The 12,956-nt window shown below is 59.3% G+C and overlaps 1 protein-coding gene across 1 annotated transcript in view; it reads right to left on the reverse strand.

Annotated features, from left to right (window-relative positions):
- Positions 1 to 12,956, reverse strand: part of SLC12A7 (solute carrier family 12 (potassium/chloride transporter), member 7) — a 28,406-nt gene that overhangs the window by 1,397 nt on the left and 14,053 nt on the right. Inside the window, exons 12-23 of the mRNA XM_015563116.1 lie at positions 11,602 to 11,720; positions 10,997 to 11,095; positions 10,308 to 10,427; positions 9,328 to 9,432; positions 8,031 to 8,199; positions 5,881 to 6,076; positions 5,344 to 5,513; positions 4,995 to 5,126; positions 4,137 to 4,244; positions 3,567 to 3,745; positions 2,907 to 2,921; positions 6 to 39 (exon numbers count right to left, since the gene is read on the reverse strand). Of these exons, the coding sequence (XP_015418602.1) occupies positions 6 to 39; positions 2,907 to 2,921; positions 3,567 to 3,745; positions 4,137 to 4,244; positions 4,995 to 5,126; positions 5,344 to 5,513; positions 5,881 to 6,076; positions 8,031 to 8,199; positions 9,328 to 9,432; positions 10,308 to 10,427; positions 10,997 to 11,095; positions 11,602 to 11,720 (1,446 nt within the window). The remainder of the gene's footprint in view (positions 1 to 5; positions 40 to 2,906; positions 2,922 to 3,566; positions 3,746 to 4,136; positions 4,245 to 4,994; positions 5,127 to 5,343; positions 5,514 to 5,880; positions 6,077 to 8,030; positions 8,200 to 9,327; positions 9,433 to 10,307; positions 10,428 to 10,996; positions 11,096 to 11,601; positions 11,721 to 12,956) is intronic.

Below are 12,956 nucleotides of genomic sequence, written 5' to 3' on the forward strand. Positions count from 1 at the left end.
TTCACAGCCGTGTGCATCCTCCTGACGTTGGACTGGTTCCTGCCAAAGGAGAGCAGTCACTCTGCACCCCCCGCCCATGATGCCGGGCACCAGGCCAGGTCTGAAGCCCCACCTGCCCCACTTCGCTCGCATTCGAAAGGGCCTAGTGGAAACAAATCCGATTCACACGGACTCACAGCCCTGAGGCTGCAAGGGCGGCGATTCCACGGGCGGAGGACCCTTTTGGGGATAGAGGGCAGGGAAGGGGATTCACTCAGCAACCAGAAGGCTGTGGCCTCCCGACACTTCAGACTGAGGCTCACTAAAGCTGCCGAGCGTCTAGTTTACAAGCAGCTGTCCACACAGGCGGAAACAAATGCTTCGGGGGGAGGTAGCTGTCTGGGCGCAGAAAGGCGCTCACACATCTGGGGTCTCTGAACTGTGTCCACTGGAATCCTGGCGTGGCGGCCCAACCTTGCTTTAAACACGACCCTGAGGTGAGTTTGCTAAACCCAGTGCACACGCCAACCTCACATCCTGACACAGGCTGGGGTCCGAGGAGCCCAGAGGTAGAGGGGAAGAAGCCAGGTCCCCGCACCTGGTTCCCACCCCACTACAGTCTGAAGTCCGGTACCAGCGCCTGAGATCCTGGCCAAGGATGCGGCCACAGCCACTGTGAGCTCCAACCTGCTCTGGGTCCTCCTGGGCGCTGCTGCTCTTGGCTCCATCTGAAGGACAAGAGCTTCCAATGCTCCACGACCCTGTGTCACGGGGCCTCGCTCACTACCCAGTCTCCACACTCCACACATCTAGGGAGACTGCGGACCACACCCTCCGGCTCGCCAGGCACTCAGGCCCCCACGGGTCCCCAGCCAGGTGGCCACGGGTCCCCTCTCTAGGGGACTGCTCCAATGAGCACTCGGGAGCAGCTGTCTTTGGAGCCCGCCCACCTCAAAGCATTTGCATCTTCCTGTGCTGGACAGTTCTGGGGTCACACACGGGGGATCCGTGGCCAGCCTCAGGACATCCAGTCTGGCTGCAGCCCTTCTACAAGGGCACTGTGCCCGGGACACAAGAGGGACGGCGGGCAGACAGACAGAGGCCGCACACAAGGGGTCGGGAAAAGGCCTGCAGGACAAAGGCCCAGGCCGTACTCTTTGATCAACTCAACCCTTCAACCCAATAAACCTGATTATAACCACCGATTATTACCAGCAGGAAAACAGGGACACAGACCCTTTATTTTCTCCCTCCAATTCCATCTGATAAAATTAGAGATCGGGTCTCTGTCCGAGGCACAACCGGGACCTCTCATCACAACAACCATGAATTAGGTGCCCGGAGAGACCACAATTACCAGTGTGCTTGGGGAGGGCAGCAATTCCAGAAATGCATGTGTGAGGTATTAAAGGGTCTCTTAGGGCTGAGAGTTTGAAAGCACATATAATCTTAAAATCAGAGGTCTGGGTCTGGAAGGACCCGTGGCTCCAGAACAAAGTGACCCCGGTGCAGGTTAAAGGCCCAAACAGGGACAGGGTGGCCCTCACGTCCCCAGAAGCTAAGAGTCTGGGAGTCCACAAAGTCGGAAAGGTATCAGAGACACCGACTCTGCCAGAGGGAGAAGAGCTTTCGAAACAGGGTTTCAGAGGCTGGGAATTAAGTCCAGGGTGGGGGTAGGTGGGGGGGACAGGGGTGGTAAGTCAAATGGCGATTCTGGTCCCTGGTGGCGACATGGTGAGGACTGAGGAAACGCTGAAAAAACACGTGCTGCACACCCCAGAGAGCCAGCAAACCACCCCGAAGTGCACATGCCCTGGGGACACCACCATAAGGCGTGCACATGGCAGGGCGGGCTGACCTCCCACCTTCCAAAGCTTCTCCCAGCCTAACCCTGGGAGGCCCGGGCAGGAGTACGGCCCTGAAGGAACAGACACCCACAGGCTCAGTTCTGCCCAGGAAGCGGCCTCTTCCTGGTTCATTCTCTTCTGAGCCCCCCAGCCTGGGGGTCCACTCTGACCCCTGCTCCAGGCAGGGGTTGGGGGTTCGGATGCATGGAGCCTGTCCTGAGCCCACGGGTGCCACACAGGGGTTTCAGCAGGCCCAGGGTTCCACAGCGCTTTAGGGAGGAACCCTATCCTATATCTACCTGTTTGTTTGTTTAATTTGTAGACTTTGGGGGGGGGGTGGGATTTTAATGGACCAACACTGTTACCTAATTCACTCAGGTTTAGGGGTCAAAAAAGGAAGTGGAGCCCTCAAGACCCCCAGAGTTCCACTGTGGACACTGCCTTGGACTGGGCCACCGCAGGAGAACACAGCCCAACAGCTCCTGGGGCAGCCAGGGAACGGGGGACACAACAGAAAAAGAGGGACGGGCAGATGGACCAACAGCAGCTTCAGGGGGCCCTCCCTCCCCGCTGGCCAGCCTGGCCCCGGCCCCCTGTCTGTGGGACTAAGTCCCGCCCTGACCGTACAGAGAATTCATCCACATCCCTTTTCACACAGACGTTAGAGAACAGCAGCTTCCCACAGGGTGAAAAGGCGTCGGATGTGGGGGGCACAGGAAATCCTGTCTCCGCAGAGCTGATGTTTGGTATCTGAGTGCCTTGATCCAGGGATGTGGATGAATCAACTAACAGCTACCAAGACACATGCTTCCGCTCGGAGCCGGCTCAGGACCAACCCTCCCAGATCTCTGTGCTTCTGCGGAATTTAGAGAATGAATGTCAGGAATGTGCCGTGAGCCGCTCTGAATGGGGAAGAGCAATTAGACAGGAAATAACGGAAAGCTACAGCAGCGGCGAGCAAGCTCCGCCTGCACACGGACACGCACGCACAGCACGCACACACGGGTTATTCGGGGTACGTGGGTCAGGCATGCGAAGCAAGCAGGCTAACAGACGCCCTAAGCCAGGTGAGTGACTTACAGGTTTCCCCATTCTCTACATGGAAGAGAAAACAGAGAGAATATGTTACTTCAGCAGTGATCACGGTAGACACTTTTAAACAACTGTAGGCTCATCCCAGGCTGCCCTTTCCTGGCCTACCTTGGTCTTCTCTGCGAGGGTCCTAGAAAGCCTGCAGGCCCTTCCCAACACCCGGGCTTTAGTCCTAGCCCTCCGCTAACGACCCCAGGGGGGCGCTGCTCTGCCCTCCAATCCGGGACACAGAGGCTGTGTGACTATGACGCAACCTAGACCCGTTCTTGGGGCCCAGCCACACTGTGTCCTCCACAGGCACCTCTGCCAGCCCTGGCGGTTCTCAGCTCAACGCCACAGGCGGGAGCCAAGGCAGGGGGACAGGTCCCTGACAGGCACCTGCATCATCAGCAGGTCCAAGATGGGAGTTCTGACCCGTCCAGGAGCCCTCACTTCTAGCTGCTGTATGATTCACCAAGAACACAGTCGGTAGCCCCACGACTGACTCACTGCCCGGGCCCAGCCACCCAGCCCCGAGAGGACACTGCGGCCCCTGGGCTGGTTCCCTGCCCTCCCGGCCTGCCAGCCTGCAGCTGTGTGCCTGCTGCCCGGTCACAGGCAACACAGGGAGGTGGGACCTGCCACCCGGGGCCCCAGGTTGCCACTCACGGCTTCAGGCTGAAGAGGTCTTTGAACCCGGACATGTTGGCCTCTTTGTTCTTCAACTTCTCGGCGATCAGCTTCTCCTTCGTCCAGGTCATCTGCACTTTGTCGGGCGTGGAAGGGGCTCGGGTCCTGGTGGCCACCACAGAATGGGATGCAGTATTCCGGTCATGAATTAGCTGAGCCTGGAGGGAGGGCAGGGGCAGCAATAGGACTCACCACAGCAGGTCTCCAAACCTCCCGGGGAAGAGTGAGCATGGAAGGGAGGAGCTCCTGGCCCACGGAACCAAGGTTTGTGCCCAACTGAAACCAGAGACCCCCGGACGGCCTCCCAGTTGGGGTCCTAGTGATGCCCCCACTCCCACCAGTCCACCCTCCCCCTGGGCTTCCAGGCCAAATCCATCACTTTCCTCTCCTCCTTCACCGTCTCCTCCTGCCCCATCTCGGAAAGCTGGCTCAAAGTGACCGCAAAGACCCTGGTCCCCACAGCCCAGGGGCGTCTGGAGGAACAACGGGTCCTACATCCGCACCCATGTGACTGGCCCTCTCTACTGAGGGTTCCGGGCCCACGCACACCTCCCTCTCCCGCTCCGTCTTGGACAGCTGCATCTGCTTCAGCATCTGGCTCCTCTGCTCCATGACCAGCGTCTTCTCATAGGTGAAGGCGGAGATGTCGTTCTCAACCTAGAACGCCCAGGACACAGCAGTAAACTCAGTGTGGACAGAACGCGATGCTCTCACCACAGATCACCGCTTCGGGTGGAGCAGGCACTGAAACAACAGGTGGCCTGACCCTCCCTCTGTGGCTCAGAGCCCCCAGCCCAGCAGGGGTGAGCATGTGTGCACGTGAGTGCATGTAAGTGTGATCCCGTGTGTGGGTAAGCATGTGCGTGTGGGTGTACATGTGCGAGTGAGTGTGTGAGCATATATATGAATCAGCATGTGAGTGTGTGTAAGCACATCTGTGGGTGAGCATGTGCACAAGTGTGTATAAGTGGGAGTGTGTGTGTGTGTGTGTGTGTGTGTACACGGACATCAAGCTGGTAAACGTGAGCATGTGAGGAAGAGTATGAGACTGTGTAAGCGCCCGTGTGTGTGAACAGCCCTCACAGTTCTGTCTTCATCACCTGGGACAGGTAAAATGTCACACTCCCCTGACAGGACAAACTAGAGAGGGCAGGCCACCTCTGGGAGTCGTCCTCTCGCACAAAACCCAGCCCACCCATGGGGAAAACATCAGGCACACCTAACCTGGGGGGCAGTTTACAAAGCACCCAAGCCCCTCTAACTGCCATGGTCGCAAAGGAAAAGAGAGAGACACTGTCACATCCCAGAGGAGGGCGTGCAGCGCGGGGCCCTGACACAGAAAAGGGCCTGGGGAACGTGAACAAAACAGCACAGCCAGCAGCCCTGCCACCGAGCCCAGGCCCTCACCATCTCCACCACCTCCACCTCCGCGCTGATCCGGAGGTGGTACAGGAACGTCTGCAGATCCTTCTTCATCTGGATGCTGTTGTCGTCCACCTGCGCGACCGTGAAGATGCGCATCCGGCACTTCCTCCACACCTGGGGCGACGGACATCCGCACTCAGGGCAGCTTCTGGCACGTTGGCCCCACTGCCCACCTTGGGGGACACAGGCCACCCAGAGTCTCCCACCTCATGTGACTCCCCCTGGCACTCTCCGACAGTGTAACCCCCACCCCACCAATGAATGGCCCCTGACCTCCCACCTGTGACCCAACCCCCACCTGTGAGCCACCCCACGTGACCCCCGCTCCCACCTTGTGCTGCCGCAGCAGGAAGGGCAGCAGCATGAGCAGGCCCCCGTCGTGTACGATCCACCACACGTCGATGTGCCCATCGCTGAAGCGTTCCTGGTTTTGCGGAAACAGGTCCACGTTTTTGGCCACCAGCAGGGCCTGCTGCGCGGCCGTGGTGTCGCGAACAGTGTCTGTGGAGAGTCAGCACACGGGTCAGCAGGGCCTCGGCAGCACTGCACACGCCATGGAGACGCTGGGCACCAGCCAGCGCAGGAGGCGGCCACAGGGTCCCCACGAAGCCCACACCTGGGGCGGCTCCAAAGGCAGCGCTTGCTCCATCAGCAGCTCGCAGCTGGCACAGGGGTGTGGGTGGCCAAGCCAGGTACCTCCCCAGGGATGGCCAACTGGGGGGCATAGTTGGGAGAAAGGGAGAGGGTGGCTCAAAGGGCCATTTGCTTTTCAAAAGTTTTCAAGTGAAACAGCACAGCCTGGGGCCCCAACACGCCCCGGGGAGCAAGCTGACCCTGACACCCACAGCCTGTGGGAGACATTACCCACCGACAAAGTTCTTCCAGGAGAAAGGGTTGTCCTCCTCCTTCCAGGACTCGGGCCAGGCCATGAGCACCGTGTTGTGCTTCATGCCCCCCAGGCCAGCCGACTGGATCAGGTGCGACATGCCATCCCGCAGGTTGGAGGACACAACCAGCTGGCAGAAGCCTTTGGTCTTCTCGGCACCCATCAGGGACCGGATGTTCTGGGGAGAGGCCAAGAGTCAGTGCCATAGTGCCCATGGCGCAGACCGGGCGCCAGCCCACCACCAGGGGCCAGGGCAGCCTGGGCAGACCCCACGCCGACATCACTGCCTCAGGTAAGGCCACAGGCTCAGGCTCAGTGGGTGGTACCTGTGGTACCAGATTCAGGACCTGGCAGATGCTCCGGGGGACCCCCTGCCTGTGTGTGCCTGCGGCCATGCATGTGCGGGAGAGGGGAGGGATGGTCAGTGTGGGGGAAAAACTTGAGGTGGTTCTTTCAACATGATCTATATGTCTCACAAAACGGCCCACTATTTCACTGGAACACGTTGAGCCCGGGGTTAAACACCTGGTTTGTTGAGAACTTCACTAGACCACATCAAAGCTAACCACTCTTCTAAGAAAAAATGTGGTACTTCACAGGCTCAGGATGAAATACCAGGTGCCCTGCCGTATGCAGCTTCTGTCTGCTCGGTCACCAGGCATCTGACCAGCCAGCTCGGTATCAGAGGAGGCCCAACTCAGGGACCAACAGCATGTCTTCCATGAAAGCAATGCCACGGGCAGATGCTGGTCTTCCTGGCCACGCTGAGCAGCCCACAGAGGCCAGGCTCAGACTTGCTTTAGGCAGAGCCACAAGCCATGAGCCACGAGCCACAGAGACACACTCCCAGCCCTGAGACCAATGGGACCAACCGCTGGATTTCAAACTCCTCATGTGTCTGCCTCCTAAAATGGGAATGTCTCTCCCAGGTCTGCCCCACGTTGTACTTTGGAACACAGATCACTTGTTTTCTTAAGTCTCGGAGGTCTGTGGACAGAGGAATTCAGCCCAGGATGAACTATTCCCAGAGGTGCACCAATACTCAATTAAAACGATGGAGGTGAGATTCAGGACCTCTGAGAGCCAGATGGGATTCTGGGCTGAACTGATAATGAGCAGAGGCTGGGGAGGGTGTTGGGGTAAGATGAATGTATTCTGCACATAAGAGAGATGAGCATTTTGGGGTTCAGAGGACAGACTATCGTGGGTTGATGGTGGCCCCCCAAAAGATATGCCTGAATCTTAATCTTGAAGACCTGTGAATGTGGCCTTAAACATTCAAAGCCCCTGGAAAAAGGGTCTCTGCAGGTAAGAATCCTACGATGAAGAGACCATCCTGCATCTCCCAGGCGGCCTTGAATCCAGTGACAAGTGTCCTTATAAGAGACAGAAGAGGAAAGACAGAGGCACAGAGAAGGCACAGAGGCAAAGACAGGAAGAGAAATGTGAGGAACGTGGCCACAAGCCCAGGGACACCTGGAGCCTCCAGGGCTGAAGGTGGCAGGAAGGGTCCTCCTCGAAGTCTTGGGAGGGGGTGGGACCTTGCAAAACCTTGATTTTGGACTTTTGGCCCAAAGAGAGCGAGGATAAACCTGTGTTGTCAGCCCCTCAAGTGTGATGAGTTACAGCCACTGTAGGCAGGACATTCATACAAAGGGCTAGAGTCACTCCCTCCCTTGGCTTTGCTGAGACCTCAGAGCCTCTGAGCAGGCAAACCCAGCAGGACAGGGACCTCCAACGAGGAAGGAAACGGATTGGAGCTGGACCGTCATAAGGGCTCTAGAGAAACCGGAACATCAGGACCCTTCCGAGGTTTGAGCTCAACAGCCCTGGGCGCCGGGCCTGCAGCCTCCTGAGCGTCACCTGCACTGGCTGTCTCCTTAAGGTCTCAGAAAGCGCATGTTGGGGGCATTTCTTAAGCAGTTTTCAGTCTTCCATGTTTCAAACTCAAAGGCCACTGTCTTTTCTGAGACCAATGATAGCAAAACACACAACACTGTGCCTGGGGCATCGGCGATGGGAGACCTTCACCTGCAGCCCAGGCAGACACGGCCTGCCAGCACCCTCTCGCCCCCTTCACAGGCTACCCTGGTCCCACATCCGTCTTCCAGTTCAAGTCTGTGCCCACCCACCTCCTCAGCCTGCTGGGCCTCCACATGCTTGTCCAGGTAGGTCCCCTCCAGCACAGAGCCCACGATGGTGAGGCCCTTGCCAGCCTTGAGCTGCGTGGTGAAGGACAGCAGGCGGGGGTGCTTCACACACTGTTCAGAGTCCAGGTTCAACATCACCAGCACCTGGGGCCTGTGTAGGAATAGCAGTTACTGTGGCAACTCATCACCACACACTCATCAGTGGACATGTTGAGACAGGTAGGACAAGTGAAACAGGTGAACAGACGGGATAAGTGAACAGATAGGATAGGTGAACAGGCGGGAAAGGTGAACAGGCGAGACAGGTGAACAGGTGGGACAGGTGAACAGGTGGGACAGGTGAGCAGGTGGGACAGGTGGACAGGTGGGACAGGTGAGCAGGTGGGACGGGTGCGACAGGTGAGCAGGTGGGACAGGTGGACAGGTGGGACAGGTGAGCAGGTGGGACGGGTGCGACAGGTGAGCAGGTGGGACAGGTGGACAGGGGGGACAGGGGAGCAGGTGGTGGGACAGGTGGACAGGTGGGACAGGTGGACAGGTGGGACAGGTGGACAGGTGGAACAGGTGAGCAGGTTGGACAGGTGGGATAGGTGAGCAGGTGGGACAGGTGGACAGATGGGACAGGTGGACAGGTGGGATAGGTGGACAGGTGGAACGGGTGAGCAGGTGGACGGGTGGGACAGGTGAACAGGTGGGACAGGTGGGACAGATGGGACAGGTGGGAGAGGTGGACAGGTGGGACAGGTGAACAGGTGGGACAGGTGGACAGATGGACAGGTGGGAGAGGTGGACAGGTGGGACAGGCAAACAGATGGGACAGGTGAATAGTCAAATGCCGCCTGGGGCCCCTGAGCTGAGGCTCCTGATGAAAACCCCAGTGGGCACCTCCTGTCCCTGCCTGTTAACTCCTCAGGTAAGTGCAGGAGGGGAGACCAAGGACTTTCAGTACAGATTAAATTCCCTCCCCCACTCCCTTCCCAGAAGTGAGAAGAGGGCACAGCCCAGCTGTTACACGCTGAAGTCCTCCATCCCAGGAGCCCCTAGGAAAGCTCACCACTCCCCGCACCCACAGCTCAGGCCCAGCCTACAGCCAGCACCGCCCTCCAGATGTCTGATCAGACACAAGCTGATCACACCCCTCCCCCTCAACCCCATGGATGGAGGGAAGGCACTCGAAGCTTCCGAGACATGTTCCCCAACAAGAGGAGGACCAGTTTCTAAGTCTGACTTTGGAAACAAGTGCTCCATGGGATCAGAGGGCAGGGGCGCCGGCACTCACCTCCAGTTCTTGGTATGGGGGGTGCCGTGTTCCACACGCAGCAGGGCATAGCGGGCAGCGTTGAGCGACAGCCCCCTGATACCATCGCCCCACTCCTTCTCAGCCCTGCGGAGGAAGGGGTGGCAGTGAGGCCCCCCACAGCACACTCAGAAGGTGCCCGCAGGGCGGCGCCCAGAAAGCTGCCTTGGGGTCTCTGCACTTCTGTGACGGAGGAGGGGCTAGCAGGCAGGCCAAGAGCAGGAGGAGCAGGACATGGGGAGGGGCACCTTGGCTGGAAGGGGTGGGGGAGGTGAGCCTGGCACCTGGCACCTGTAAGGGACCTCAGATGGGCCAACTGGGGAAACTGCAGGAGAAGGTGTGGCGGGGGCTGATGGGCAGGCAGAGACCTGGGCAGAGCTGGCTCCAAAGGATTGGGCTTCACCAGCATGAGCCTCAGACCCTCCTTCCAAACCACTAGAGCTGGGATGGAGCTTCTGGCAGTCGCCCACCTGCCACCTGGCCAGAGGGCCCACCTCCCCGAGAGGCCCCACCCCACCCCGCAGGGACCAGGGCAGCTGGGGAACCGCCCAGTGAGGAACTACAGGCTCTGAGAGACAGGTAACCTATGGGCACTATGGTTGCCCTTGGCTTTGTTTTTTTATTGACAGTGTGGTTTCTGGAAATGTTGGAACCTGTCACACATCAGTGCTGCCATCCGGTGGATTTTTGTTTCCAAAAAGCACACTAAAACATGGCGTTTATATATAGACACAGATGAACTTAATGTTGTGTCTCACAACATGGGATCAGTTGAGAACAGCAGACGTGGCAGCTCTCCACCTGTCCACTGATAAGACGGCTGCAGCTGAGATCCTGCCCAGGTCTCTCTGCACCCTCCGGTCCAACGCCCCCGCCCCCCTCAGGGAGGCCCCACTCTGAGAACATGCCCCGGTTGGCAGGGACCCTGTGACCGCGGCGGCCGTGTGGCCCGCAGAGCTCACCCTCGGTACTCGATGTACTTGTAGATACAGCCGGCGATGAGCATGGCGAACAGGGCATAGTACCAGGAGCAGATGAACATCAGCGCCAGGCACAGGCTCATGCCCAGGAAGGACAGGGTCCTGGGGGAGTATGTGGTCATTCAATGGCCGCAAGTGGGGACCAGAGTCCATGCCCCGGCCCGGACCCGGACCCCCACATCTCACACGCGGCCTGTCCCATGCCCCAAACTAGCATCTGAGCAGCTGCCTCAAAAACAGGACTAGTCCTTTCATGAAAACCTTTCTTTTAGTTACTCCTACAAAACGGCAGGGATGCCTGGCAGCTGGCTCCTCCATCCTGAGTGGGCTCTGAGGGCTGGAACGGCCTGACGACACCTGTCGCAGCCCTGGCTCTTCAACTGTACTGAACGCCCACTCGCTCCCCAAGGCTCTCTGCACCCTGATGGGCATGAAACCCAGCACCTGACGCCCAGGGAACACAAGACCCAGCAGCCTGGGTCCCACAGTGATGACAAGGGCTGCCCACCGTGGGCGTCCCGGGTGACAAACAGGCAGGCCATCCTCACCAGCCTGGCTGGGCGCTTCCACGAAGAACAACCAGGGCCCCACAGCCTCCGAGCCCGGCAGCAGCTGGCCTGGCAGATGCACTGTGCACCCTCCCAGCGTAGCCTTACAGGCAGAAGACTTACCAGTGGTAGTATCTGAAGCGTGGGCGCCAATTGGGGGTGCGCAGTAGGGTCTGCACCGCGCACGCCAGGTTCACAAACATGTAGCACATGAGGAAGAACCTGGGGGCCAAGAAGCAGCATCAGAGGAGCTGAGCCAGGTCCACGGTGGTTCAGCATCTGCTCTGTCCTGCGGGAGTCCCTGCCCACCACCTCCCATGAGGCCCTCGTCCCCATCACTGCTCTTCCAGTGCCGGTGGGGGGGGAGGGTTCCCTGTCCCACTGTCCACATCACTGTCCCTCCTTTGGGTCTCCCTGGCCTCCTGTCCACATCACTGCCCCTCCATCGGGTCTCCCTGGCCTCCTATCCACATCACTGCCCCTCCTTCAGGTCTCCCGGCCTCCTCTCATCCACATCACTGCCCCTCCTTCGGGTCTCCCTGGCCTCCTGTCCACATCACTGCCCCACACCTAATCACCTGGGCCCCTGGGCCCATCCCTGTCTGTGGTCCCCTGAGCAGAAGGCCAGCCCTGAGAACAGGGCCTCATGGTCCTACAGTGGACACAGTGGCGACCACATCCCCACGCCTGGTCCCCACATGCCCTTGCCGTGCCCGTGCTCAGCTCACATGGAGAGGATGGGGGCCACACTGTCCAGGGAAGCGATGAGGATGCCGATCTCACAGATGAGGGCAGTGAGCAGCAGGGCCCACGTGGGCTCCCCGTTGGCCTTCCCGTGGCCGAACACCTGCAGGGAGAAGGGCACGTGGGCTGGGGGCCAGGGTCCGATGGCCGCAGGAACGACGACTGGAGTTGGCTGGTCCAACCCACAGGGCCTCAGAGATGCAACATATGAAGAAGTGGATTTTCATGACGCACCCTGCACCCTACCCCAGGGCCCATGAAGAAAACCTGACCCCCAGAACTGGTGAGGCAGTCAGCAGCTGTGTGCCATCAGACCCAGGGCCCTGGCAGGGGGCTGCCAGGTACAGGGCAACACCCAATATGTCGGACAGGGGTCTCCTGGGATCCTAAGCCCAGCCTCGAGGGGAAAGAATTCTGCAAGGACCTCCCTACAAGGCACCTGGGCCTTCACCCACAGCCATGTGGGTGACAGAACCTTCCAGAAGGTCTGCCCCATGCTCAGGGACACCAGGCTTGAGAAGCTCTTCCCACACACTGCCCGCTGCCCAGGATTCTGGGAAGGGAAACTGAGCACATGGCAAAGACACAAAATGCAGACCCAGGGAAGCAGTCCCACCAGCCAAGCCTTGCGGGGGGGGGGGGTCCAAGGCGGGGCTCCCCAATACCAGGGCCACCTCTCGACAGTCCAGCACGGTCCCTGGGCCGGCAGTGCACCTTCCACGACCTTGTCTCTCCTGAGCGGACAGACGGGAGCCGTGAAAGGGGAAGAAACCCGAGTCTGCTGGGATTGGTTTCAGGAAACTAAGTGAGAACGGCAGACGCTGGACCACACCCACACGCTAGCCTCAGATGCTCAATAAATATGAAGGTCGGCGTGTCCCCAAAATGTGCCTGGTGAGGTCCTGCCCCAGCACCTCAGGACAAGACCATGTTTGGAGTTGAGGTCACTGGGCTAGACCCTGACCCACTCTGACTGGGGCCATTGTAAGAAGAATAGAACGGACACACACAGGGATGGCCATGTGAGCCCCGAGGGAGAAGGGGCCATCTGCTCCCCAAAGAGACGCCTCAGGAGGAAGCCCGGACACCCTGGCCTCGGACTTTGGCCTCCAGCCCAGGATAGGCTCAGCTTGTGCTGTTTAAGCCCCGCGTGTGCGGCCCCTGTCATGTGGAGCCAGGCCACTAAGTTCCTCCCAGAGACATCAGCCCCAACGGGTGGAAGCAGGGGCTCCGGACTCCATGGCCCTCATTGTCACAGTGAGGCAGTCCTGGGCGCAAAGTCCCACGGGACACATGCCAACCCCCCGGGAAGAGGCGGCTCCCACAGCCACGCCTGTGA

The sequence above is a fragment of the Myotis davidii genome, unplaced genomic scaffold (genome assembly GCF_000327345.1).
Source record: "Myotis davidii unplaced genomic scaffold, ASM32734v1 scaffold135, whole genome shotgun sequence".
NCBI classification, from domain to species: Eukaryota; Metazoa; Chordata; class Mammalia; order Chiroptera; family Vespertilionidae; genus Myotis; species Myotis davidii.